The 25,813-nt window shown below is 58.9% G+C and overlaps 5 protein-coding genes across 5 annotated transcripts in view; 4 read left to right on the plus strand and 1 right to left on the minus strand.

Moving 5' to 3' along the window:
* Nucleotides 1–1,280: 1,280 nt before the first annotated feature.
* On the plus strand, nt 1,281–7,363 carry KCNK4 (potassium two pore domain channel subfamily K member 4). The gene is made up of 6 exons (XM_039244680.1): nt 1,281–1,543; nt 4,621–4,744; nt 4,885–5,045; nt 5,253–5,439; nt 5,955–6,094; nt 6,810–7,363. The coding sequence occupies exons 1-6, from the start codon at nt 1,355–1,357 to the stop codon at nt 7,203–7,205; spliced, it is 1,197 nt and encodes a 398-aa protein (XP_039100611.1). The 5' UTR covers nt 1,281–1,354; the 3' UTR covers nt 7,206–7,363.
* Nucleotides 7,364–7,850: 487 nt separating this feature from the next.
* CATSPERZ (catsper channel auxiliary subunit zeta) lies at nt 7,851–10,767 on the plus strand. The gene is made up of 5 exons (XM_039244681.1): nt 7,851–7,950; nt 8,184–8,538; nt 9,434–9,513; nt 9,724–9,790; nt 10,532–10,767. The coding sequence occupies exons 1-5, from the start codon at nt 7,930–7,932 to the stop codon at nt 10,639–10,641; spliced, it is 633 nt and encodes a 210-aa protein (XP_039100612.1). The 5' UTR covers nt 7,851–7,929; the 3' UTR covers nt 10,642–10,767.
* Nucleotides 10,768–11,482: 715 nt separating this feature from the next.
* Nucleotides 11,483–19,769, plus strand: ESRRA (estrogen related receptor alpha). The gene is made up of 7 exons (XM_039244785.1): nt 11,483–11,702; nt 13,196–13,532; nt 16,743–16,859; nt 17,005–17,133; nt 17,765–17,932; nt 18,022–18,291; nt 18,719–19,769. The coding sequence occupies exons 2-7, from the start codon at nt 13,208–13,210 to the stop codon at nt 18,976–18,978; spliced, it is 1,269 nt and encodes a 422-aa protein (XP_039100716.1). The 5' UTR covers nt 11,483–11,702; nt 13,196–13,207; the 3' UTR covers nt 18,979–19,769.
* TRMT112 (tRNA methyltransferase subunit 11-2) lies at nt 19,720–20,636 on the minus strand. Its single transcript, XM_039244786.1, has 4 exons — nt 20,489–20,636; nt 20,301–20,402; nt 20,080–20,169; nt 19,720–19,999 (listed from the first exon to the last, which is right to left on the minus strand). Exons 1-4 carry the CDS (start codon nt 20,564–20,566, stop codon nt 19,892–19,894), a joined length of 378 nt encoding a protein of 125 aa, XP_039100717.1. The 5' UTR covers nt 20,567–20,636; the 3' UTR covers nt 19,720–19,891.
* Nucleotides 20,637–21,214: 578 nt separating this feature from the next.
* The window catches only part of PRDX5 (peroxiredoxin 5), a 12,910-nt gene continuing 8,311 nt past the window's right edge, over nt 21,215–25,813 (plus strand). The window contains exons 1-2 of the mRNA XM_039244677.1: nt 21,215–21,447; nt 22,930–23,064. Coding sequence (XP_039100608.1) covers nt 21,271–21,447; nt 22,930–23,064 — 312 coding nt within the window. The 5' untranslated portion in view covers nt 21,215–21,270. The remainder of the gene's footprint in view (nt 21,448–22,929; nt 23,065–25,813) is intronic.

Here is a 25,813-nt window from a genome sequence, read left to right on the forward strand (position 1 = left end):
CAGCCGCAGCCGCAGCGGGGCCGACAGTGAGTGCGGGGCTGGCGCGAGAGGGGGGTGCGGGACGCTAGCGGGGGCGCGGGCGGGACTCCCGGGCAGGGGTGCGTAGGGTGGGGGAGGGAGGGATCGGCCGGGCGGGGCGCGCACCTCCCGCGCGTGGGCGCCTCCGGGAGTCGTGCGGCCGCGCGTCCTGCCGCCCGCACGCTCCGAGGCGTCAGCGTGGAAGACTCGGCAGGCGGTGGGAGCGAACCGCGGGTGTGCAGTGTGTCTGGGCGGCGAGCGCGGCGCGGTGGCCCGACGGCCTGGGTGTGTGCAGGGGAGTGTGTGCACACGTGCGCGTGGACCTCTGGGGTGCCTCGGCCTGGCGCGCACGCCCCTGGGGGTCCCGTGAGTCTGGGGAGTGTGCAGGTGGAGTGTGTGCGTGCAGCCCGGGCGGCCGGGCGGGCTGGAGCCGCAGGGAGGAGCGTGGGCGTGCGGGTCTTTGTGCCCGCGTGTGTGCGCGTGGGCGCCGCCACCCGCTGTCCCGGGGGCTGACAGCTGTCCCGGAGGATGCTGCCCGGGTTCGGCCCTTATCGCTTCCGCCCCGTTCTTTCCCGGAACCGAGCACCCTCCCTCCCCCCCCCCCGCCCTGCCTCACCTCTGCGCAGCGACCGGGACCCGCCCCTGGGTTCCTCGAAAGCCCGGCGGGGCGCGGGGAGACCCTGGAGGCTACCCGCCTGGCCCCTGGCGGGTCGCCGCGGAGCGGCGGGAGGCGGGAGGCGGGAGGAAGGGAGAGAAGCGCGAAGATGCTGCCGCAGCCGCAGCGGAGGAGCCGGGACCCGCCATCCGCGTCCCCGCCCTGCGCGGTCCGGCCTCTCCAGCTTTCCCTTCGCGCGCCCCCGCGCCCCCTCAGCCTCCTGCGCTGCAGCCGGTTCCTCACGCCCCCTCCAGGCCCCCAGTGTTTTCTCGCTCGCCCAGCCTGTCTCTCGTCAGGCTCAGTCTCTCTTTCCCCCTTCCACACTCCTTCCTTTCCTTTCCCGGCGCCCTCTTCTTTTCTCATGTCCTGGAGTCCCCGGACGGGGGCTGAGGGCCGGGCACCGGAGGTAAGGGGGAGGACGGCGGTGGGAGGACTGGGTGTGCCCCGGTCCCGAGTGTCCGGGCGGAGGGATGTGAAGATAGGACACGGATGGGGCAGTACGACTGGGGACTCCAAGGACCTTTGGGTGTGTGGGGGTTGGAAGGGGAGGGCGTGGGGTGGCAGGCCAGGTTATTGACCCCAGCGTCCCTGGTTCTACCCACAGTGACCACAGCTCCCCAGGAGCCCCCTGCCCGGCCTCCCCAGGCGGGCAGTGGCGTCGGCCGGGCCCCTGGGCGCGCCATGCGCAGCACCACCCTCCTGGCGTTGCTGGCCTTGGTCCTGCTCTACTTGGTGTCCGGTGCCCTGGTGTTCCAGGCCCTGGAGCAGCCCCACGAGCAGCAGGCGCAGAGGGAGCTGGGGGAGGTCCGAGAGAAGTTCCTGAGGGCCCATCCATGTGTGAGCGACCAGGACCTGGGGCGCTTCATCAAGGTGCGTGGGTGGGCAGGAACCCCTTCAGCAGTCACCTTTGACCCCCACCCCCCAAACTAGCTGCATACCAGTGGGGCCCCGTGCTGGGCTGCTGCTTCCAGACTGGCACCCCACCCCCCGCCCCCCAGCAGGGTGCTGCTGAGGGGCGCGTTGCAGAGGCTGGGATCCGGGTCACTGGGTTTTCAATATGGCGGCCACGGGGGCATGTGTTTGCCTCGCCGTCCCTGGCATTGGACTGAGCTCCCGGACTGACTGCCTTCTTCAGTGTGATGGTGGTTGAGTGAAGGAGTGAAGGAAGAAATGAATAAATGGCTGGAGCACGGGAGATACGTTACATTTTCACAGGCCTACCTCACCGGCCCAGGGGTTCAAGATGGCATCCAGGGCGCCTGGATAATTGTGAATGTTAAGCCGCTAAGCGGCGAATAGTGTTTAAAAATAAATGTGCCCCGTGCAGTATTTTTGTCTACTAAACCTGGCAACCCTACACTGGTTTCTCTACTTTTTCGGAGTCACAGACGCCCAAGAACACTGAACGCCCCCCTTATATAGCCCCGGGGGAAATGCACATATAAACACACCCAGGTGATTCCAGAGGGTTCTGGGGTCCCCTAAGCTTGCCACCAGGGATGCCAGATTAAGCACCCTTTCACCCCAGCGCACCTGCGTGCTTATGATGAGAAGGCTGGAGGAAGAGCAAGTCAGGGCTGGGGGCAGCGTTGGTTAAGTGACTAAAAGTACCGGGCTTCAGCCTTCTGGGGTACTGTCAGGCAGGCACCTTTGTTGCGCGTGACTATCATGTAAAAACCCCAAGGTTTGACTTTAATAAATTACTGTTTATTACTTTATTGAAGAGTCCCCCTCTTTCCCCGACCATTCTTTTTTTTTTTTTTTTTTAATGTTTTATTTATTTCTAGGAGAGAGAGAGAGAGACAGCGTGAGCAGGGGAGGGTCAGAGAGAGAGGGAGTCACAGACTGAAACAGGCTCCAGGTTCTGAGCTGGCAGTCAGCACAGAGACCGATGCGGGGCTCGAACCCATGAACCGCGAGATCATGACAAGTCGGATGCTTAACCGACTAAGCCACCCAGGCGCCCCCCCCATTCTTTCAGAGGGAGGAGGCATCGGCAGGGAGGCCTCAGTATTCCAGCTGATTCCCAAGGCAGCAGGACCAGGAGCAGAGATGAGGGCTGGGTGGGGCCAGGACACAGGCAGCTTGACGCCTCTCTGACACTTCAGAATGCCGAGCAAGGCTCAGAGAGGCCCGGGCAGATGGATGTGCCTGGTCAGACCACAGGGCAGAGGAAGGGAGGGAGGGAATCTGACCTATTTTATCTTTGCTGTGGAAATGGTTTTTCCCTGAATAAAAAAAGAAGAAAAGGAAGGGCAGAAATTAGAAGTGTGGGTGACAGCTGCTTTCTCTTCCACAATGAGTCAGGCAGGCAGCAGCTATGCACCTACTGTGTGCTAGGCGCTATGCTATACACCACAGGGGGAGCAGGGAAATGGATGGGGGGGGGGGACAGATATAGATGCAGGCTCTACCGTAGAGGATGTCACTTTGGGATGAGGGGACAGACCCAGGGACAGATTACTGTAGGATTCAGTGGAAAGGGAACTTCCCTTGCCTCCTTCCTTGTTAAACACCTGTTGTGTGCTGGGCCCTGGGCTAGGTGCTGGGGGCTTTGAGGGAGAAGTGAGCGGCCTTTGGACATGAGGCAGGCGAGAGGTGTAGAATTCAGAGGTGTGTGATTGGGTTGCCAGAGACCTCCCAGCAGAGGAAGCAAAGGCGTGGAAGCTGGAAAGCTCAAAGTGTTTTTGCAGAACTCGGATTTAGCAGATGCCTAGTCATTTGAAGCAAAAATTAGAACACACAGGATGACAAAGGATTTTCTTCCCCCTAAGTAGTGAATTTATTGGAAAAGTCTTGCAAAATAAAAATTAAATCACTTTAATCATACATTTCACTTCTTGGCTTCATTTAAAAATGATTATGACAGGAAATGGGAGCATCTCAAAATCTGGGGGGTAAAGTCACTGCGGCTTGGGTTCCAAACGGGAGCCCCAGGAGAGAAGACTGGGAGAGAGGAGGTTGGGAACAGAGGCTTAAATGCTGGGCTGGGAGTTTGGATTCTATGCTAAGACGGCAGGAAGCTACGGAGGATTTGGGGCCCCATCCGTGGCCATAGGAAGATTAATTTGGAACGGGTCTTGCTAATGAGGATTGCAGTCAGAGGGGAAGAAGGTGCTTTATGATCTTGTCTACTTTGGTGCCTGGGCCCTGTGCTCCTTGGGGAAGAGTTTCTCTGTCACTTAAGGCAGAAACTCTCAAAACCCGGACTCTGCCTGGGAGGGGCCTACAAGTGAAGGTGGCAAGCAGCGCAGACACATGGCCACTTCATTAATTTAATCCTATCTACTGAGCACCAACTAGATAGCACAGGGTTAGGCTTGGGCTTCAGCAGGCTGGGTGGCAGTTTGTGTTTCCATGAACCTTCAAATACCCGAAACTGATGGCATACGACCCTTCCGGTCCCTAACTTCCAGCAGATTTTCTAAGGCAAGGAACTCAAACTCAGCTTCCATAGCAGCGATGGGAGCGGTGGGCTGCGTGGAAAGCTGGACATCACTGGGGCATGATCACTACTGGGGACTAGGTTAACACAGGGCTTAATGTGTTCTAAGTGCATAAACTCTTCCCAACCCTCTGCGGTAGGTGCTATTATCATTATCGTCGCCCACATTTTAGGGGCAGAAATAGCACCAGGGAGTTAACTTGCCTGTGGTCAAGATTTAAACCCAGGCAGTGTGGTCCGGGTCTGTGCTCCTGACCGCTGTAAACTTGCCATCTTTTGTGTGAAATTAAGGGACAGGTAACTAAAATGTTTCGAGAACAAGGTGGAGGCCAAACAAAATTGGGCCGCCCAACCTGCGGCATCTACTGGCCTCAGGAAGACCGGGGGGAGGGGAGAGCTGGGAGGAGCAGGGAGGAAACCACTTTGGAGACTGGAGGGCCGGAGGGTTGGCCAGGACGGTAGGGAAAGACTGAGGTTCCTCCTTCTGCGCCTTGTCCTGCAGGACGTGGCTGATGCCCTGGGAGGGGGTGCGGACCCTGACACCAACTCAACCAGTAACAGCAACCACTCAGCCTGGGACCTGGGCAGCGCCTTCTTTTTCTCAGGCACCATCATCACCACCATCGGTGGGGGAGGGGACCGGGCGTGTGGATGGGGGTGGGGGGTGGGGCAAGGGGCCACTGGGCTTTCTCGAGGGGGAAAGTGCAGAGGGAGGAAGGTGGGTGCCAGGCAGCCCCCAGACCTCCTGCACGGTCCCTCTGCCCAGGCTACGGCAACGCGGCCCTGCGCACCGATGCCGGGCGCCTCTTCTGCATCTTTTACGCGCTGGTGGGGATCCCGCTGTTCGGGATCCTGCTGGCCGGGGTCGGGGACCGGCTGGGCTCCTCTCTGCGCCGCGGCATCGGTCACATCGAAGCCATCTTCCTGGTGAGCTGCTCCTCGCCCTGCGCGCCCTTGCGCTAAGCTGGGGGTTCCCCTTCCCTACGCACCCCCACCCCCACCCCGGCACTGGGAGCGCGGGCGTCTAGATCGCGAGAGCCTCGCGCGCAGGCTCGCGGAGAAGCGGGAGCGGGAGGGCGTGAGCGGAGATTTGGGCGACTTCTTGGCTCTCGGCCCGGTTGCTCCTCCCTGCAGAAGTGGCACGTGCCACCAGAGCTGGTGCGAATACTGTCGGCGGTGCTCTTCCTCTTGATTGGCTGCCTGCTCTTTGTCCTCACGCCCACGTTCGTCTTCTGCTACGTGGAGGGCTGGAGCAAGCTGGAGGCCATCTACTTCGTCGTCGTGACGCTCACCACGGTGGGCTTCGGGGACTATGTGGCCGGTGAGGCCACCTTTCTCGCGCTGCACTTCCCTAGCCACTTTATTCATGCCCGGGGCCCTGAACCCTCTCCCTCCAAATTCCATGTGGCGTCTGTGAACCCATAGGCTCTTCCTCCAATCCCTACACGCGCTCACGGAATGTCCCTTCACATCTTTGCACGGATGCAACACCTCGTAGACCCTTACATTCTTGCATGCCTGCACCCCATGCGTGCTCCCACATGTATTAAGCAAACCCCTCTCACACGCGTCACATTTTTTATTATACACGTGCACCTCTCACATATGCTTACACTTTTGCACGGGGGCACACTCGCTTTCATCGTCTTACCTTGCACACCTTCAAGTCATGGACGGGCATCTTGCATGCATTCACACACTCTGGCACATGCGCATTGCCCTGGGGAGGGCGGATCCTCTCCCCGAGTTAGGAAGAGGAGCAGTGAGCCAGCGGCTCACAGGCTGAACGCTGGCCCCACAATCGACATCTTTCTGGCCTCCCCGGTGGTATCCCAGGCGCCAGCCCCAACCAGAACTCTGCAGCCTACCAGCCGCTGGTGTGGTTCTGGATCCTGCTCGGCCTGGCCTACTTCGCTTCAGTACTCACCACCATCGGGAACTGGCTTCGAGTAGTGTCCCGGCGCACTCGGGCTGAGGTAGGCGCGCCCCTGGGTCGGCGCTGCGCTTGCGCCGCTTGCGCCGTGGCGCTGACGCGCTGTATCCTAGCAGCAGGCGGACCAGTCGGCTTCCCTCTCTTCCAGAGTGCGGGCTTCTCAAGGCAGGGACCGAGAGCGCCCCAAAGTGCACCCGGCCCAGGGGCAGAGGGTTACATTTGGACCGATTTGTTGATGATTCCATCTCTGCTCTCATGGATAGGGTTGCCAGGCTTAGAAACAAAACAAAACAAAAAGCAGGAAGCCCAGTTAAATGTACACTTCAGAGAAATAACAAATAATAGCTTAGTGTGGGTATGTCCCCCGTGTCGCAAGGGAGGGATAGACATATACCAACATTTAAGTTGCCGTTTATCTGAAATTCATATTTAACTGGGCGACCTGTATTATGTCACCCTACTGGGTGAGCCCGCGGAGGAGCTGGATAGAGAGGCGCAAAGGTCTGGGGGGAGGGGGCACCGGAAGGATGGCTGAAATAAAGCTGGGGCTTTCTAGAAGAAGGCTCTGAGGTTGGGATGGTAGAGAGGAGAGTGTGTAGCTGGGTGATGAGCCTTCTCTCTCGCTCGCTCGAGAGTGCTGAGGCAGAAGGACCAGGAGGAAAAGAGGGACAGCGCCTGCTTAGCGAAGGGTCAGATTCCCGGGTGGATGAGGCTGTAAGGGGACCCGCGGTCGAGGACTCCCTTTACTCCCCGCGCAGATGGGCGGCCTCACGGCGCAGGCCGCTAGCTGGACGGGCACCGTGACGGCGCGGGTGACCCAGAGAGTCGGGCCCACGGCACCACCGCCACTGGAGAAGGAGCGGCCACTCCTGCCTCCACCGCCGTGCCCAGCGCAGCCCGCCGGCGGGCCCCTGTCCCCTGCGCTCCCCGCGAAGGCCGAGCCGCCGTCCCCGCCCACCCCGCCCACGGCCTCCGCGCTGGATTACCCCAGCGAGAACCTGGCCTTCATCGACGAGTCCTCTGACACCCAGAGCGAGCGTGGCTGCGCGCTGCCCCGCGCGCCACGGGGTCGCCGTCGCCCCCCTAACCCTCCCCGGAAGCCGGTGCGGCCGCGGGGCCCAGGGCGTCCCCGGGAAAAAGGCGTGCCGGTGTAGGGGCAGGACCCCCGCCTGGGCCTCTCAAAGGGCTTCGTTCTCGCTCTCCCCGGCATGCTCTGCTTGTTTGACCAAAGAGGCCTCTTTCGACCGGACTGAGGTCTGGGGAGGAAGCTACGGGTTGCCTGTCTGCCACCCTCCCCCCACCCCCGCCCCGCTCCTGGCCCCCTCCTCACCTCATCCATTTGCAGACCCCCCCAAGGCTTTCTGTCTCCCTGTCCCGGCTGGGCCCGTCCCTCACAACACCTCACGACTGTGCCTCAAAGCCTGCATCAATAAACGAAAACAGTTTGCACCGCTGCGGGCGTGCGCGCTCCGGGGACGCGAGTGGGTGTGGGAGCGCTTGCGTCGGGCCACCTCCGGGGCAAGCTAGGCCTACAGGTGACCCCCAGGCCGCGCCTCCCCTCCCCCGCCCGAAGCGTGCACCCGAAAGGGCCACGCCTGGGCCCGTATCTCTGCCGGGAGGCTACCGGGAAGGGTCCGGAACAGGAATGTACCAAGGTGGTCTGTGCGTCTCTAAGCTCAATACAGATATGGGGGTGGGGGTGGGGGGATGGGGAAGAGATAATGGCATCTAGTGTGGGGGGGGGTGTAGATTGAACTCTCCCTCGCGAGACCCGCAGCGCCTTCCGGAACGCGATCCTGCCCCTCGCCGCTCCTGGAGCGTGACGCCCTTCTCCTTGTCCCCGAGGCCTGTGGCGATTGGGTCCGTTGGGGCAGAACCATGGAGGAGAAGACTTTCAGAGTAAGAACTCTTCCCGGGCCCTCTCACCCTGTGAGCCCCCAGACTGAGTCCAGCTTGGGCCCCTGGCTATGCTCTCCCTCACCTTGGCCCCGGGGCGACTCCCAAGGAGCCCTGAGCCCAGCCCTGAGCTGACTTGTCCCGGTAGGGGTCAGGATCCCTGCCCCCAGCCTGCTCTTCCTCTCCTACCCCATTCCCCGCTGCCCTTGGCTTTCCTCCTTGTATGTGGCCCACAGGCGTCTTTGAACAGCCATGGCTCAGAAATATCGAGCCCGGACGACGACATCCGGAATCTGTGGACCAAGGCCACGCTGTCGCAGTCGAAGCTGAATGTGCCTCTGCCCAATGTCTGCGAGGACTCCGACATGGAGGGCAGCAGCGTGAGCAGCAGGACTCAGCACCAGTTTTACGACCAGAAGGCCGGCCACGACTCTGTCGCTGGTTCGTTAGCATGGGATGACGGAGATGACAAGGACAGTTTCAAGCAGGAGTTGCTGGACGACCACTCCTTGTTGGAGCTGGAGCTACAACGGGGAAGCTCCCTGGGAAGCCATTTCGAGGAGGGAGACGTCGATTCCAACACCGAGAGTGGTCAGTGTGGCCTCACCAGGCTGTGGGTATCCACAGGGCAGGGGGGTGGCCAGGACCCCAATATCTGTTGGTGTAAAGTGGAGGGGAGACGGGTGGGAAGCTATAGGATCCAAGTTTCCAGGATTCCCTTCCTGGGAGGGGCGCCAGCGCTCATCTTTCGCCCTTTAAATCCACCATTCTTGGAGCGCCCCCTACTGGGCAGGCGTCATACAAGGTCCTGTGGTTAAGGCGCTCCAGGTCCGAGAGAGAGACACCTGTGAAAAGGCATAAAGGCAGCGTGGTAGCACTCGTGCTTTTAATGGAATCACTGGGATAGTTGAGAGGAGGGAGTTATTTTCTTGCGTATGGATTTGCTGTCATTGAGGAGGTGCCTATCTTTCATTCACTCAGTCATTGGTGACCATTTTTAAGTACCTACTCCTTACTGGGCACTGTTTGAAGCTTGCCCCTGCCGCCCCCGCCCCCCTCACCCTCAACCCCTGCCCCTTCATTAGGGAACTGGAGCTGATAACAATATAGTAACTGCCATTTATTGAGTGCTTGCTGTGTGCCAGGCACTGGACTTCCTTTGCACGATCCCCTTAAACTTCACAACCTTCGTAAGAGGCCATTCTTATTACCCCATTTTACAGATGAAGAACTTGAGAGTCAGAAAGTTCCAGTCACTGCTCCTAAGCCTCACACAATGGGGTAGTCAGAACCTGAACCTTGGTGAGGGAGACCACAAAGTCCAGGGTGGTAAACTACCGTCCCATACTGTTTTCCGATAAGATGGCACCTGGGGCTGGTCCCTGAAGGCCACTCGCCCCTATTCCGCCGCCCCCATACATTTCCTCTGCTCCCGGGAGGAACCAGCAGTCAGCAGATGACTGATCTCTCTTTTCTCTTCTCCCAGAAATGTCTTCCTCAGACTCATCGCTCAATATCTCGAAGCACACACCCCATCGAGCCTACTGGGTGGAGCAGCAGAACAGGGTTAGAAGCACCCAGGGAGATGGGGGATTTTAGTGGAGTGGGGGATGGGCAAGTGGGGGTTGCAGAGGCAAAGGGATGAGGGTGGTTTGTAGGGTGGCGGGGCAGGCACATTAGTTGGGGGTCTTGGGGCTAGAGTGAGCAGGTGGGGCATTTCAGCTCTGGGCAGGGCTGGGGTCCCTTGGACATCTGAACCTTTTGCTGCCTCTCCAGCTGCCACTGCCTCTGATAGAACTCATGGAGAATGAAGCTCTGGAAATCCTCACCAAGGCCCTCCGGAGTGAGCCCCTCCCTTAGACCCCACAAGAGACCCTGGGGGGTTTTGCAGGGCTCGGGCCCCAGGGCCTCTGGGAGTGGGGGTTCGGGATGTGTCTGCCCTGTCAGATTCCCTTACCGGTTACAGATATTCCAGGAACCCCACCAAAAGTGAAATGTTGGGGGACTGGGCACAGGGACACCCAGTGGGGAGAGCATGGGGCCTGGGCTCCAGCCTTAGGGCAGCTCCTTTCTAGCTAATGTGGCTTTTCCATCCCCCTGCCCAATGGGGATGACAATCTTTGTGGGGCCTTGGTCCCCTTCCTTGGTGCCGTGAGGAACCTCTAAACAGTGGTTTCCTTGGGTAAATGCCCCCTTGGTTGCCCTGCTTATGATATAAGGGAGGGGTGCTGGCTAATCACCTAGAGTGGGTGGTCCAGCAGGGGTCCACAAAGCTGCAGACTATCACTGTCCTAGTTCAGGCCTGCAACATGGCTAACCGTGTTCTCATCCATCCTCCACCTCAACGCTCTCGTCCTCCACATCCTCCATCTGGACTGCGAGTGTATGACCTGACCTTTTGAAAGAAAGTCGTCAGGGCCCAGCACCTTGGGGATTCAAAGTTTCCCAGACTAACACAGATCCGAGCGCCAAGCGCTCCTGCCACCCCAAATCACCCGCGGTTGCTCAGTTCTCACATGCAGCACGCACTGCTGGGGAGGCCATGCCCCTGGCTCATTGCCCTGAGCGGAGCTCTGCCCTCCAGGCTACCGGTCAGCTATAGGCCGGGACCACTTCCTGACAAAGCAGCTGCAGCGATCCATCGAGGTGCTCAAGAGGCGCCGGAGCAAGAGGCTGCACCTCTTGGCGTACTGAGAGCATCGCCTCGGGCTCGAGTGACAGCCCGACTCCAGCCCCGGGCCCTCGTCCCGTCCCCAGACCCAAACCTGACCCAGTCCACGTGGAATTTGAGTCCTAAAGAAATAAAAGACTCTGTGCACAGTCGGTGAGTCAGTGCGTGGCTGCCCGCGTGAGGCGGACGCACATGGCCCCGCCTTTCCCCGTGACCTTCACTCGGTCACCGCAGTGACCTTGAGCGTTTTCTGTCCAGGCCCTCTTGGCTCCGCCTTCCCGGGACTTGAAATCCAGGACTTCTTGCTTGTTTTATGTCGGCTTCTCCCACCCCGAGTCCAAGCAGCGTTGTGGGGATACTGGATCTGCGGTTCGAGTGCCCCGATGGAGTAATCTTGGGGGAAGGGGGAGAAGGGAAAGGGGCAGCGCCTCCCCTCTAGTATGGGCATGCTAGGCCCCGCCCTTCATGCATATGCAGTTACACTAACCTCTCTGCTGGTCCCGCCCTCTTATTTACATATGTAAGTCTTCTCCCTGCCCCGCAACGGCGGCCCCTGAGCCACCTCGCCCACTCCTCTCGCGCACAGCGCGTCCCGCCTCCTTCGTTACGTAAGAGCGCTCGTGGTTCCAACCCCCTCCCGGAGCTCTCCAACTCCCCTCTGGCCCGCCCCTTGGCGGCCGCCTCCACAAGTGCGCCAATCTGGCTCGGTGGCGGTGGGCGGGACCTTCACGAAGGCCCGCCCTCTGGCTGCGCCGGCTCCGCCTCGACCGGTCCGGGCACGCAGGCGCTGCCTGCCCCACTTGTCTGATTAGCATAGGGCGCCGAGCCCCGCCCCCTGCTTTGCATGCGCACGGACGGCCCCACCCCCGCTGTCAGCTGGAGGAAGCAGAGTAGGAAGCGGCCGCGATGTCCTTTTGTGTCCTACAAGCCGCCGGCGGCGCCGCCGAGTGAGGGGACGCGGCGCGGCGGGGCGGTGCGGCCCGAGGAGGCGGCGGAGGAGGGGCCGTTCGCGGCCCCAGGCTCACCCCGGCGCTCCGGGCCGCTCGGCCCCCATGCCTGCCCGCCCGCCCTGCCGGAGCCCCAGGTCCGGGGGCGGAGGGGAGCGCCGCTGGGGGGGTGGACGGGCGGGGCGCGGGGGCCATGTGCGAGCGCGGTCGGGAGGCGGGCGGGGGGGCGGGCTCCGGGCGGGTCCGGCTCCAGGACCAGCCCGGGTCACAGTTGGGACCGGGTCGAGAGCCAGACGGGGTTAGGGTTCGGGCGGGATTCGGCGTTCAGGTCTTAGTGCGTCGGCCTGGGACAAGAGGCCGGTTCTGGCTCGGGCTGCAGGTCCTGGCCAGGGTCAGACTTGGGCCTCGGGTCCAGTCCCAGGGCAGGGTTCAATCCGGCACCTGGAGCAAGTCGAAGTCCCAGGGGCGGGCCGGGGTGGAAGATAGGGAGGCTTCCCTGTCGGAGAAGGGGCTTTGAAGACCACGTGGGGGCGCTCAAAGGGGCCTTGGGCCACCCTCCTCTCTGGGTCAAAGGTCATCGTACCGGCGGGGGAGAACTTCCTCCTCCTGGGCGCTCCCCGTTTACTTCCTGATAACCTGATAGAGGTCCCCCGCGGGCGGAGGAGGAGGGGAGGCGAAGCAACTTTAGGCAACTTCCCGTAGGTGTGCGCAGGTTGGGGGGGCGGGGCGCCCCAGCGGTGGAGGATTCTGCGGCAGCGGGAGTGTAAGAGTGAATGTGCTGGCGAGGGTTGGGGGTGGGGTGGGGTGTAAGGAGGTGGAGCCGCGTCCGCCGGTGGGCACGGGATTGGCATGCTTGGGCAGGAGGGGCGGTGTGTCAGGTGTGAAAGGCTCTGAGTGCGTTTCCACAAGGGTCTGTGTCAGTGTGTGTCAGTGTGGGGCGCATGGTGAGTGGGAGTGTTTGGGAGTGAGTGTGTGTGATTGTGAGCCTTGACTGTGACTTTGTTTATGGGTTGTGAACTTCGGGGGGAGTGTGTGAAGACAAGTGGAAGCACACGCGAGAGGTGGGGTTTGGGGAAGGCTGTGTGTGAGGCATGCCAGTGCCAGAGAGTGGGCATGCGTGAGCGCGTGAGGATAGCTAGAACCCAGGTGAGTGGGGGTGTTGAACCTGCACTTGTGAGCACATCAGCTGCCCTTGTGTGCCTGGTTTGTGCTTCTGCATGGAGGAAACCCAGGTGAGGGGAGATCTTCGAGGTCCCCAACATCTGGAGAGAATTGAGAGGTATCCTGCTACTGGCTGGGGATTCCAGAAGAGGTCGAAGATTGCCTGGGGACTGAGATCTCCCTGCTTCCCGGCCCCGGGTGGGAGTAGGGAGTTTCCAGGCTTCCTCCAGGATCCCAAGTGGGGGGCCTTGCTGACAGTTTCTGGCCCTGGAGACTCTGTTCCCATAGCAACAGCTGGAGGGGGGTGCTTTTCATGGGCAGCCCCTTCCTTGGACTCTGCCCCCCTTCCCTCCCCCTCAGTGAGCCAGGAAGCCTGGCTCCAGGCCGGGGGTTGGGTAACCAGGGTGGCATGGTGTCTCCATCCCCCATCCCAGTGTCTCCCTGTGAGCTGACAGGTCTCTCCCTGCAGGTGACCAGCGCCATGTCCAGCCAGGTGGTGGGCATTGAGCCACTCTACATCAAGGCAGAGCCAGCCAGCCCCGACAGCCCAAAGGGTTCCTCCGAGACCGAGACCGAGCCCCCAGTGGCCCTGGCGCCTGGCCCAGCTCCCACCCGCTGCCTCCCCGGCCACAAGGAAGAGGAGGAGGGGGAGGGGGCTGGGCCTGGTGAGCAGGGTGGTGGGAAGCTGGTGCTCAGCTCCCTGCCCAAACGCCTCTGCCTGGTCTGTGGGGATGTGGCTTCCGGCTACCACTATGGCGTGGCATCCTGCGAGGCCTGCAAAGCCTTCTTCAAGAGGACCATCCAGGGTGAGCCCCTAGCGCACTCATGCACCCCTTGCCCTCTGGGCCTAGCGTCCCCCAGTGGGTGGCAGTAGGTCCCCCAGACCACTGCGGTACAGCTTGGGGTTCCCAGGAGGTTCCTCCGACCTCCTGGGCATGCCATTTTGCTGAAAAGTTAAAGCCCCCAGGATGTGCTGATGGACCGGAGGTGGGGCGTGGGAGAGGGAGGACTCGGGAAGCCTTCTAGGCTTCCGGGTACTGTAGGCCTAGCACCTTCCCCGGTGGCTCTGAAGAACTTGAGGCGGTCTCCGCCTGCTCCAAAACGCTGTTCTGGCTTCCGGCAGCTGCTCACCGCTCAGCAGCATATCACATCCCCTTTTGGTGGATTTGCCCAAAACAGCAGCAGCCGTACAGGGCAGGTGTTTCTGGGTAACTGAGAGTGGCGACGTCATAGTTTAGCGCCCGACTTTAAAAAGACCAATAGGTAAAACATGCCTGCTGCTAGTACTCACTGAATGTTTCTCACTCCGGAAAACATAGCAGAACACGAGTGAGCAAGATGGAGATGTAATATTCGTTCCTTGAGATGCGCCTGTTACTTACACCTTTATAGAAATCGCTGGAGACTTGGGCACGATAACGTGTGCTTCGGGGAACGTTTCTTGAGTGCTTATCCTAAGCGAGGCCCTGTGCCCTCCACGTGTACCATTTGTGACTCCCCCAGCAACCCAGAAGGTGCCAGCACTGGGACCCTGGCGGAGGCCCAGGGAGATTTTTTAAACCTTGTTCAAGTCCCACAGGTAGAAAATGGCAGACCCAGGATTCGCACTTGGGTCCGAGTTAGGCTCAGAGCTGACTGCCGCCTTTGCTTATTACTTGTAACTGAACTTCGGACAGATGGCTCACAACCGATTGGGACATTCCAGTGGGCTTTGATTTGGCCAAGACCCACCGCTCTAAAGCCCTTGAGCTCTCTGCTGGTTCTGTAGGCCAGTGAAGTACCCAGCCTGGAACCTTGTGTTCTCTGTTGACTCCGTCGACAAATCTTTATTGAGCACTAACCTTAAATAGCAATCAATTATTACAAAAATTTTTTAATGCTTATTTTTGTAAGAGAGCATGTGCGCGTGTGCACACACACACACACGTGTGCACGCCCGAGAGTGGGGGTGGGGCAGAGAGAGAGGGAGACACAGAATCCAGAGCAGGCTCCAGGCTCTGAGCTGTCAGCACGGAGCCTGACACGGGGCGCACACCCACAAACCATGATATCATGATGCTTAACCGACTGAGCCACCCAGGCGCCCCCAATAGCAATCATTTATTGGGCATTTTTTGAGCACTGCGAACCGTGCTGCGTGTGTCACCCCAATACTCCCTTGAGTTCTCACTGGCTGTCTTTGTAGAAAGCACTGTTTTTTATCCCACTTTTACAGAAGGGAGAACTGAGGGGTTGAGGATTTAGGTACGGGACTTGCCCGGGGCCACACAGTTGGTTAAATGGTAGTGTCAGGATGGGGCCCAGGCTGTCTCCAGAGCCCTTGTTTGTCGCGGACCTGTGCTTCGCTGTCCTGACCCCTGTTGCAGGCGTGGGGACATAGCTGGACCGTCCCTGTCCTTAAGCCATTTATATTCTAGCAGAGGGGAGCGAGAAAATGGTGAATGGCACAGAAGTGTGGTAGTACAGCTGTTGTCAGTGCTGGACAGGGAGGGGGGGCAGGATGTGTGCCAAGGAACCTGGCTGGGCTGGGGGCTCTCCCGGAGGTCTTCCCTGAGGAGGTGTCTTGAGCTATGCGCGCAGGCCTGGATATAGGGTATAGGAGAAAGCACACCGTGGGAAGGAATGTGCGTGCCAAGGGCGCGTTGGCTGGCTGTGTCATTCAGTCCCTGTGGTAGCCCTGTTGAGGCCGGGAGGGCCACCGTGCAATCATTCAGCCCGTTGTCAGGCCCTGTTCGTAGCGCCCGGCAGTCCTGGCGATCAAGGAGCAGACGCTGAAGTGGGAAGACAGATAATGGAGAAGATAAGTTCATGTGTTGTTGGGGCAGAAGCCCAGAAGCCGTCAGGCAGGGGGGCACCTGACATCTCAGAGCGAGGCCAGGGAAGGCCTCCCTCGGGTGACAGGGAGTGGAGAGTTCAGGGAGGTAAGGGAGCAGCGTGCCCTGAGGCAGGGGCCTGTTTGAGGAGCACTGAGGTGGCTGGGGCGGAGCAGAGGGCGACGGAGATGAGGTTAGAAAAGTGAAAAAGGAGCGGAGCTGGAGGCGTCGTCAGCCTCAGGTTGGCTTTAACCGAGAAGGGAAATGATCGGGGGGTTTTGGGCAAGGGAGGGACAGGATCTGACTTGAGTTTAAGGGGTGGCCTCACGCCCACTGAAGGAGAAAAGGACAGAGGAGGAGACCGGCGCGAGGGGGGGTGATGGGAACTCGGGTCAAGGATGGAAGCGGGTGCCGGGGCAGAACGGGTCGGCTTCCGGATGTATTAGGCGGTAAAGCTGGCCCGGCTCTGTTGACGGGGCGGGTGTGGGTGTGAGAGAAGCTAAGGTGTTCTCTGGATTTCCGCTTGAGGACCCGGACAGATGGAGCTGCAGGTTTTGAGAGTGATAGGTCCCGGACCCCTTTTAGGACAGGTCAAGTCTGCAACGCCTTCTAGACCTGCGAGATGGGCAGGAGTCTAGCGTTCACGCGGGTCTGGAGCTGGAAATTTGAAGGCCCACGACTGGTGAGCTCACCATGGGGTCTGGGGCCGGGGGCACAGGGTCCGAGGGCAGCCCTGGGGTTCTCCAGCAGAAGGAGTAGGGGCAGATGCGGGGAAGCCACCGAGTGGCCAAAGAGGAGGAAGGGAAACCGGGAATGTGGCGTTCTAGAAGCAAAAGACAAAGAGCCTTCAAGTGTTTGTAGGAGCAGGACGTGATCCGCGGGCATGAGACGGTCTTCTAGGCCGAGCAGGATGGGGACGCAGCAACACAGAGGCCGCTGTGGCCCTTGACGAGAGCAGCTGAGGGCAGGAGGGCCCAGAGATGTGGCTTGACAAGAGGTGGAGATCAGCCTGACTCGCCCCCCCACTCCCCTGCCCCGGTCCTAGGCTTCCCTTGCCGTGTCAGGAGCCCCCAGTCCAGAGGCCGGTCCCCGCCCCGCCCCTGGCACCCCTGCTCTCTCTCACCCCCTGTGGGGGTGAGCCGGGGCTCTCCTGTCTTCTGGGCCCCGCGAGGCCGCCACTCAAGCCCCGCCTCTTTCTGGCAGGGAGCATCGAGTACAGCTGTCCGGCCTCCAACGAGTGCGAGATCACCAAGCGGAGACGCAAGGCCTGCCAGGCCTGTCGCTTCACCAAGTGCCTGCGGGTGGGCATGCTCAAGGAGGGTGAGCACTGGGCAGGGGCCCGCGCGGCGGGGGGCGGGGCAGAGGCAAGGCCTGGGAAGTTCCGGCGGACTCAGCTGGGCAGGCGGGCTCTGTAGAGCAAGTCACCCCCGGCCCCGCGGACACGGCCCTGTCCCTACAATTCAAGGAGTACGTCTGGACCGTGTCCGGGGAGGGAGGCAGAAGTACAAGCGGCGGCCAGAGGTGGACCCACTGCCCTTCCCGGGCTCCTTCCCTGCTGGACCCCTGGCGGTAGCTGGAGGCCCTCGGAAAACCGGTGAGAGCTGGTGGTTTTCTCTAGGGTTGGGGTGGGGCCGGCACACGAGAGGCCCATTAGGTGTCTAGTCACCCAGAACAGTAGTTACGAATCTTGGGCCCCGGGACCCCAATCTTCCCTTCGTCTGTCCACATTTCCCTGAAGGAGCATTTTTTTTTTTTAAATGTTTTATTTATTTCTAGGAGAGAGAGAGCGAGACAGCATGAGCAGGGGGAGGGTCAGAGAGAGAGGGAGTCACAGACTGAAACAGGCTCCAGGCTCTGAGCCGGCAGTCAGCACAGAGCCCGACGCGGGGCTCGAACTCACGAACCGCGAGACCATGACCTAAGCGAAAGTCAGACGCTCAACTGACTAAGCCACCCAGGCGCCCCGTTCCCTGAAGGAGCATTTTTGAAAATACTTTTTTTTTTTTTCATCAGTCCCCCGAGTAGCACAGCTGGGTGTGGGGAAAGATTTTTCTCACACTCAGAACTTGTCCGTGGACTTGGTTTCCCTGGGAAGTAGTGAGAGTCCTTCCTGGAGCCAGTGGTTCTTCAGAAGGCCATCGGGGAAGGAACTCCGGGAAGATGCTTGACCCCGAAGGGACCTGCCAGGTGAGGAATTTGAGTGCCTCTTCCACCTGTCACTGCAGCCCCAGTAAATGCCCTGGTGTCCCACCTGCTGGTGGTTGAGCCTGAGAAGCTATATGCCATGCCTGACCCGGCGGGCCCTGATGGACACCTGCCAGCCGTGGCTACCCTCTGTGACCTCTTTGACCGAGAGATCGTGGTCACCATCAGCTGGGCCAAGAGCATCCCAGGTAAAGGGGCGGGGTGACATGGGGGCTTCCCCGTGTGGCCAAGCTCTGATGGACTTGCTCAGTCGGGTCTGCTTCCCACTACCCTCCAGGCTTCTCGTCACTGTCCCTGTCTGACCAGATGTCAGTGCTGCAGAGCGTGTGGATGGAGGTCCTGGTGCTGGGCGTGGCCCAGCGCTCACTGCCGCTGCAGGACGAGCTGGCCTTCGCCGAGGACTTGGTCCTGGACGAGGAGGGGGCACGAGCGGCCGGCTTGGGGGAGCTCGGGGCCGCCCTGCTGCAGCTGGTGAGGCGACTCCAGGCCCTGAGGCTGGAGCGGGAGGAGTATGTGCTGCTGAAGGCCCTGGCCCTTGCCAATTCAGGTGAGTCCGGGGCAGGCTGCAACAGGTGGCTCCTTGAGGCCCCTCCAGCTTGTGACTCCGATGGTGGCCCGGTGTCCTCTTGCAGACGGGGAAAAGTGGGGCTTAGGGAAGATCAGTGAGTGACTTGTTCAAAGTCACGAAGAAGGCAAGGGCAGGCCCAGGAGCTGCATGTAGGAGTCTGAGCTCTGGTGTCATCCTTACAAGGGAAGGTGCACCATTTAGTGGGAGGGAAGGTGGGGGGGACATGGGCCCTGGCTCATGGGCAGGAGCAGGGAGTTGGTGCCCCAGTCAGCCACTCAAATCTTTGCCTGGCTTCTCAGGCCCCAAGCAAGTAAGGGTCCCCAGTGCAGGTGTTGGCTTGGGCCTTCCTGGAAACTACCCGTGTCAGCTGCGACACCCCCCCCCTTCCCCCCCTCCCGCCTTGCAGACTCTGTGCACATTGAGGACGCTGAGGCCGTGGAGCAGCTGCGAGAAGCTCTACACGAGGCCCTGCTGGAGTACGAGGCAGGCCGGGCAGGCCCCGGAGGGGGCGCTGAGCGGCGGCGGGCGGGCAGGCTGCTGCTCACGCTGCCGCTCCTTCGCCAGACGGCGGGCAAAGTGCTGGCCCATTTCTATGGGGTGAAGCTGGAGGGCAAGGTGCCCATGCACAAGTTGTTCTTGGAGATGCTCGAGGCCATGATGGACTGAGGCAAGGGGTGGGCGTGGGTGGGGGTGCTGGCAGGACCCGCCCCGTGTGGGGTCAGCCCCAAGGGGGGCCGCGCTGGGGTCTGGGCGGTGCCACAGCCTGCTGGCAGGGCCAGGGCAACACTATCAGCCCCTGGGAGCAGGCCCTACGCCCTCCCCTCCCCCCTCCCAGGGGGTCTCAGAAGCTGGGAACTGTGTGTGTCCAGGCTCTGGGCACAGTGCTGCCCCTTGCAAGCCATAACGTGCCCCCAGAGCGTAAGGGGGCCTTGCGGAAGCCATAGGGGGCTGCAGGGGACGTGGGGGGGGAGGAGCAGAAGCCTGATCTCAGGGAGGGAAGGGAGTGGAGGCCACAGTCTCCCAGTGGGTGATGCTTTTGCTGCTGCTTAATCCAACCCCCTCTCCAGAGCAGAGGGGGATTTGGAGAGCAAAGGCCCCTGCCCCCTTCGCTCCTCTCCTCTCGTCATTTGCATTGGGCATTACTGCCCCCCCTTGAAGCAATAACTCCAAGCAGGCTCCAGCCCCTGGACCCCTGGGGTGGCCAGGGCCCCCCTCCCCCATCAGCTCCCACCCGGCCTCCTCAGGGGGTAGGGAGAGCACTGCCTCTATGCCCTGCAGAGCAATAACACTATATTTATTTTTGGGTTTGGCCAGGGAGGTGCAGGGACATAGGGCAAGCCAGGGCCCAGAGCCCTTGGCTGTACAGAGACTCTATTTTAATGTATATTTGCTGCAAAGAGAAACCGCTTTTGGTTTTGAACCTTTAATGAGAAAAAAAAATATATCGAGCTCAAGAACACTGTGTTTCGCGTGTATCACTGGGTCAAGGGTTGGGGAGATATATGACCTTGATAACAGAAAAACATCGTAAGCAAAAGATCTACACGGTTATAGAACGAAAAGCTGGCGACTGGCACGACTAAGTCTCGGTTTCCTCATCGCTCAGCAGCATGTTGGGGATCCCACGACTGATGGGAAACAGACGTCCGGACTCGGGGCACTGCAGGGTGCCCTCCAACACATCCACCTGCGGGGAAGCGGGGAACAGAGCTGAGCACCCACAGCCTCCGCCCGAGTGGCCAGGGAACCGGGCGCCGGGCGTCTCACCTCTAGCAGCACGTGGTGCATCCTCCTCAGAAACTTCTCGTCATGCTCATACCCTTCAATCGGCTCAGTGGGTACCTCGACCAGGTGCAACTGCGGGCAAAGGCCTAAATCACCTCTGGGCATGCCGACCCCTGCCAGGCTCTCTGGCCTGCGGGGAGACCAACCCCTTCCCCCACCCACACACACTCAGGGCGAGCACGGGCATGGGGGAGGGTCCTCACGGTATCCGCCGCCTCCAGGAGCGCCGCCCACTCCACCTTGGGAATCATACGCGCCACGAATTCGGGGTTGAACTCCACGGGGTTGATGCGGACCTCGGTGGCCTGCGGGGCGGAGGGGTTTTGTTAGGCAGGGGCCGAAGCCTGGTCCCCCCCAGGAGGCGGGCGCGAGACTGCCCCCCGGCCGATACCTGGAGGCGCAGAGGGAAGCCACGGGGCCCCACCCCCCGCACATGCGAGCTCAGCAGGTTGTGGGTGAGCAGCTTCATGTCGCCAAAACGAGCTCTCCCCAGGCCGGCGCCGGAAGAAATTAGAAACTCCGTGGCAGCACTTCCGGGGCCGCTCCAGTCTCTGTCCTATTGGACGGCTTGGAGGAGCGGAAGTGACGGACGTGCTGGAACTTCTCGTGCTGGCCGGAGAGGCGTTGGAAAAAGCTTGCTCGAATCACGCGCCGCTACCGGAAGCGTCTCGGCAGGAGATGGCTACGGCGCAGGCCCAGTGGTTTCCATTCGCTACAAATCATGCATAGTGTAAATCACATGTAAAGCAGCCGCAATGCAGGGGTATTCGTTGAATGCAAAATAAACATGTTTTTCTCCTACGCTGGCACCTGACACCATCGTCTCCCGCCCCTCAATTCCGGCTTAAGGAAAAGAAACGCTGCAGGAATCCGTAAATTAGGCGCATCAAAACAGCGACAACCCCGCCCTTGTATGCAAATAAATTGCGCGGCTGCCGGAATCTCCGCCCATTTGCTCCTGCGCCAGTGGTCCAGCCCCAAATGTAAATACGCCGAGCATCCCGGAGGCTCCGCCCCTGCACGGGCCCCTACGCCTGCGCAGTGGAGGAGCCTCGCCGGGGGCGGGCGAAGCCAAGGCTCCTCCTCTCGCGGGGTCCCAGGGAGGCATCTAGCGCCAGGCCCCGCCTCCTGCCGCGGCTCGGACTAGGGGGCGGAGCGGCTGTGCCCGCTGGCATGAGCATGCAGTTGGCTAGGCTGCGTCTTCTGGGTGGCAGGGCGGGCTCAGCTCTCGTCCGGGCGACTGCTTCGTGGGCGGCGAGAGCAGGAGGGTGCCGTCAACGAGGAGGGGAGTGGACGCTTGGAGGGACCTCTGGTTTCAGAAGCGCCGCCTCAGCTATGGCCCCAATCAAGGTGACCGCTCGCCGGGCTCTGCCTGACCTCCCCTGCCGCCCGTCTTCCCAGTGTTCTCCGTCCCGCCGGTCGGGAGGAGAATCCCCCTCTTTCCTGCCCTCCGGACCGCTGCCCGCCGCGCTGAACTCTCTTCCTTCACTTCTCCCTCATCCCCTCAGCGAGACCCCGTGTATGCCCCGTTCCCCCCCCCCCCCCATCCCCTTCTCACTTCCACCCTGCGACATTCTGTGATGGGTCTCCACTGTGTTCAAGTGATTGACTACCGTGGCCTCCTGCGCCTTCTGGAACCATCTCCTTTGCTCAGGGCCTCCTTTCAGCCGCCATACATGTCCCCTCCACACCCTCTTGAACGTTTTTGTTATGTTGCTGGGCTTCGTTCTTCACCCCATCGTTTGAAACAAGTGTTTTCTCTGAAAGACACTACTGTGCCTCCCCCATTCCACTTCTCCCGTGGCTGATAACCACCCTTCTGCCGAGTCTTTCACCCCCTCATCTGGACCCATCCCCTGCTCCTTGCAACCACCCCCTTCCCCTCCCACTCTCTTCTGAGACCTCCTCCTCCTCCTCCTGCTTAATTTTCCTCCCAACCCCTGACGTGCCCTACTTTTGCTTGCCTCCTCTGGCTCCATGAAGCCCTCACACACTCCCAAGTAGACTGATCCACCATCCCTTTTGAAAGATTCCTTTAAAAAAAAAAAAAAGCTTGCTTATTTATTTTTGAGAGAGAGCGAATCCCTAAGCAGGCTCCACACTTTGAGCATGATGCCCTGGGGAGGGGGGGCGTGGGGGGGGTCCCTGAAACTCACAACCCCTGAGATCAAGCCCTGAGCCTAAGTCAGGAGTCCCCCACACTTAACCAACTGAGCCACCCAGGCAGCCGCTGAGATATTTAATACTCCTCTCCCAACGTGCGCCCCCTCCCCCACCTGTTCCCCCTCAGCCTCCACGGCAACTTTCCAATCTTCTGCTGCCCTCCCTTTTTCTCTTCCTGAGGGATGCATGCTCAGACCTGGCCAGGGTCCTCTCCCTGTTGTCAGGGTCTCTTCCTCACCCCTTCCTCCGTGGAGTCCCTGTCCCTCCTCCCCTGCCCATTTATCCCACTTCTTTCTGGTCAGAAAAGTGGGTTATTTACTCAATCCCTTGCAACACCCAGAGAGGCCTCCTCTCCCTTTTTCTGTTGTCGCCAACAGGATGGCAAAAGAAATAGGGCCACCTTGAAACCTGGAGGCTGCAGAGTAGCCGGCCGTGGTGGGAGAGGGGAGGGTAGCAGGGAGGGACCTCTGGAAGCTTCGATGGGTTGGATCCAGGAACTCTTATCAACTCGGCTCCACCAGGAGCAATTTCCAGGTCTGGTTTACCCCCTGTCCCGTGGCCTCCTTACCCACCCCCTCATTCCCCAACTGCTTCCCTCCTTGTCTAGTCTGTTTCACCCAGTAACTTACCAAGTAACCAGCTAACTCCTGACCAAATCGTTCCCTCTAGGTGGGAGACGCCATCCCTTCGGTGGTGGTTTTCGAAGGGGAGCCTGGGAACAAGGTGAACCTGGCAGAGCTGTTCAAGGGCAAGAAGGGAGTGCTGTTTGGAGTCCCTGGGGCCTTTACCCCCGGCTGTTCCAAGGTCAGACCTGCCTTCTGGGACTCCGCAATTGGCAATTGGAATCTTGTGCACGTGTCCTTATCGTTCAGATGTCTTCCAACATAGTCCTAGGGCACAAGAGTATGCAGATGATGTGATGGCTAAGAAGGATATCAGAGCTATCAGAAAATCCGCGGAGGCTGTGAAAGGGCAGTGGTGCCAGGCATGTAGGAGAAAAGGGTTTTATAATTAAATCCAACGTCTCTTATTGATCTTGCTGGTAACGGGCTGTACGGAAGATGCTTGGGACTGGGGTGAATAAACGATAGTCATGTCCATGGGAAGTTCATGGTGGCCACGGAGCATTTAAGTGTGGGAGCCCGACAGTGACCACAAGAAAGCGTGGTTAGGGACGTGGGGATGTGCCTGCACACGGGGCTCCCTGCCTGGGCAAAGCATGCCTGCAAACAGGATGCTCTGCCAGGAGGCCTGCACACAATATCCAAGTTTAATGGTCCACTCGCAAACGAGGGAACAAGCCCTCCTTAGAAATAAGGAGGAGGCTGAAATTGAGAGCAGGCCTCTGAGTAAACATGTTGTGGTCGCTTCCTCCCTTTGCTCCCCCCTGCCCTTGAAATGTGTTGGGCTACTTGCCCTTAATTGGTAAAGAAATGCATCTTGTAGATTTCAGTTTGTCTCCAGTTACCGGGTGTAAAATAAACCGCAAGAGGGGCATAGAATTGTTCCTCCGGCCGGAGTTGTGTCTGTGTCTGTCTTTTGTGTGTGTCTTGTCCTTTGTGTCATTTTGTCCGCAACATCTGGCGCCCAAACGCGGGGCAGAGGGCGAACGAAACTGAAAAGGGTGAGTACCCCTCAGGGATTGTAGGTCCAAGGCAGGGGAACTTTCGGGAAAATTATGGGGAATTCCCCATCAGCAAAGGCACAATACATGGAGCTAGTCAAAGGACTTCTCCACTCCATAGGGGTGAAGGCATCTAGTCGCTGTTTATCTGAGTTATTTTGCCTTGTGGAGCAGCATTGTTATGGGTTTAAGTGCCAACCCAAAGTACAATTAAACTTCAAGGAATGGAAATTAATACAGACGGAATTACAGCAACAGCATCAGCAGGGTAACATAATCCCTTTGAAATTGTGGACTCTATGTAGTGCTATCACTCAAGCACTTGCATTGCTTTCTGCAATTAAGGAGTTGGTGGGAAGAGGAAGCCCGAAAGCAGGCTCAAATTAATGAGGGACAGAACCCTCCTGGTGCTCTGGAGGATAAATTGATGGGAGAGAGACAATTTCGAGCCTTGAGAGAACAGGCTCAATTTTCTGACCAGATTTACAGCAGGTGCGCCAGGTATTTCTTAGGGCTTGGCATTGTGTTGTACCTACTGGCCACGCTCAGCCTTTTTTTACAAAAACTTTACAAGGACCCAATGAACCCTATACTGATTTTCTTGCTAGATTGCGGGTGTGGCTGTTGAGCGGGATGTTGGACGTGATGAAATCTCGGAGATACTTTTGCAGACACTTGGCTTTTGAAAATGCAAACTCGGAATGCAAACGTGTTTTGGGCCCTTTAAAAGGGCAGGGAGCTTCTATAGCTGAGTATATTAGAGCTTGTTCGGGAGTGGGAGGAACTGAACATAATGCTGTTTTTGCTAGTGCTTTGGCTCAGGCTATGAAGCCCTCCAAGGGTGGAAATTGTTAAAACAATGCTGGGGACTCAATGGCTACGCCTCCCACTCCTCAAGTAACCCCTTTGTTTTTCAACAACCCTTAGAGATGACTGCTACATCAGGGATAGCTAAACCTTTAATGGTGTCAGATTTACGCTCTGCAACTTCAGGGAGTGCGGCTGCTGATTTACCTCTCGCTGAAAATGTTCTTTTGTCTCAGGGAGGTGGCATTTATAAATTAAGGACAAACATTTGGCTCATTGCCTAAAGGAACCTTTGGCTTAATATTGGGCCGCAGCAGCGCAGTTTTAAGAGGCCTAACCATAATTCCTGGAGTTAAAGACTCTGATTTTGTTGGAGAAATTTTAATTATGGTTTCTACTTCTGTTAAACTTTCACTATTGGCTGGAGAACGTATAGCACAAATACTTATCTTCTCTCTCCCATGGGGGCTTCTGTAATCATTCCGTTGGAAAACTAGTGGCCACTGCTCAAGTTCCTTGAGCACTCCCATTTTTGTTATTAAGAAAAAATGAGGTAAATCAACTTATCTGGATCCTTAAATGCACTTGTGCTTCTGTCTGGGGGATTAAATGAAAAGCTGGACGCAGCTATTTCTCTCCCCCAGGGCACACCGAAACGTCGGTTGGCCTTTCAGCAAACTCCTAAACCTGTTTTGTGGCCACTTCTGTATCTGTTTTGTCCTGTTTGTCATTGTCCTTGTTAGTCTTATCTGTAGAATTTCTGTGAGAGGGAATATAGTAACCTCTAGTATATATATATAGATGTGAATATGCAATTCGGTCTGGCTTGCCTGCTGGGTTTGATTCTGTGGCTCCACGGGTGGGCACCCTTAAGGTCCCAAAAAGCCTATGGAGTCTTGACTGTGCCTGTCTGCGATTTTGTGGTAAACGGCATACAGTCTATGGTGGCATCGGAATAGTTTCCAGAGCTGAGACCACTACAGCTAAGCATCCCTTAAGTTCTTTTGGGACACGACCAAACTGACATCTGACTGGTCTCATTAGAGAGGGCTCCCCAACACTTTGTCTTTGTGACATTGCCTCACTAAAAGAGTGCCCAACCAATATCCGGGAAAACCTCAT

The sequence above is a fragment of the Hyaena hyaena genome, unplaced genomic scaffold (assembly GCF_003009895.1).
Source record: "Hyaena hyaena isolate Hyena2069 unplaced genomic scaffold, ASM300989v1 scaffold_248, whole genome shotgun sequence".
Classification (NCBI taxonomy): Eukaryota; Metazoa; Chordata; class Mammalia; order Carnivora; family Hyaenidae; genus Hyaena; species Hyaena hyaena.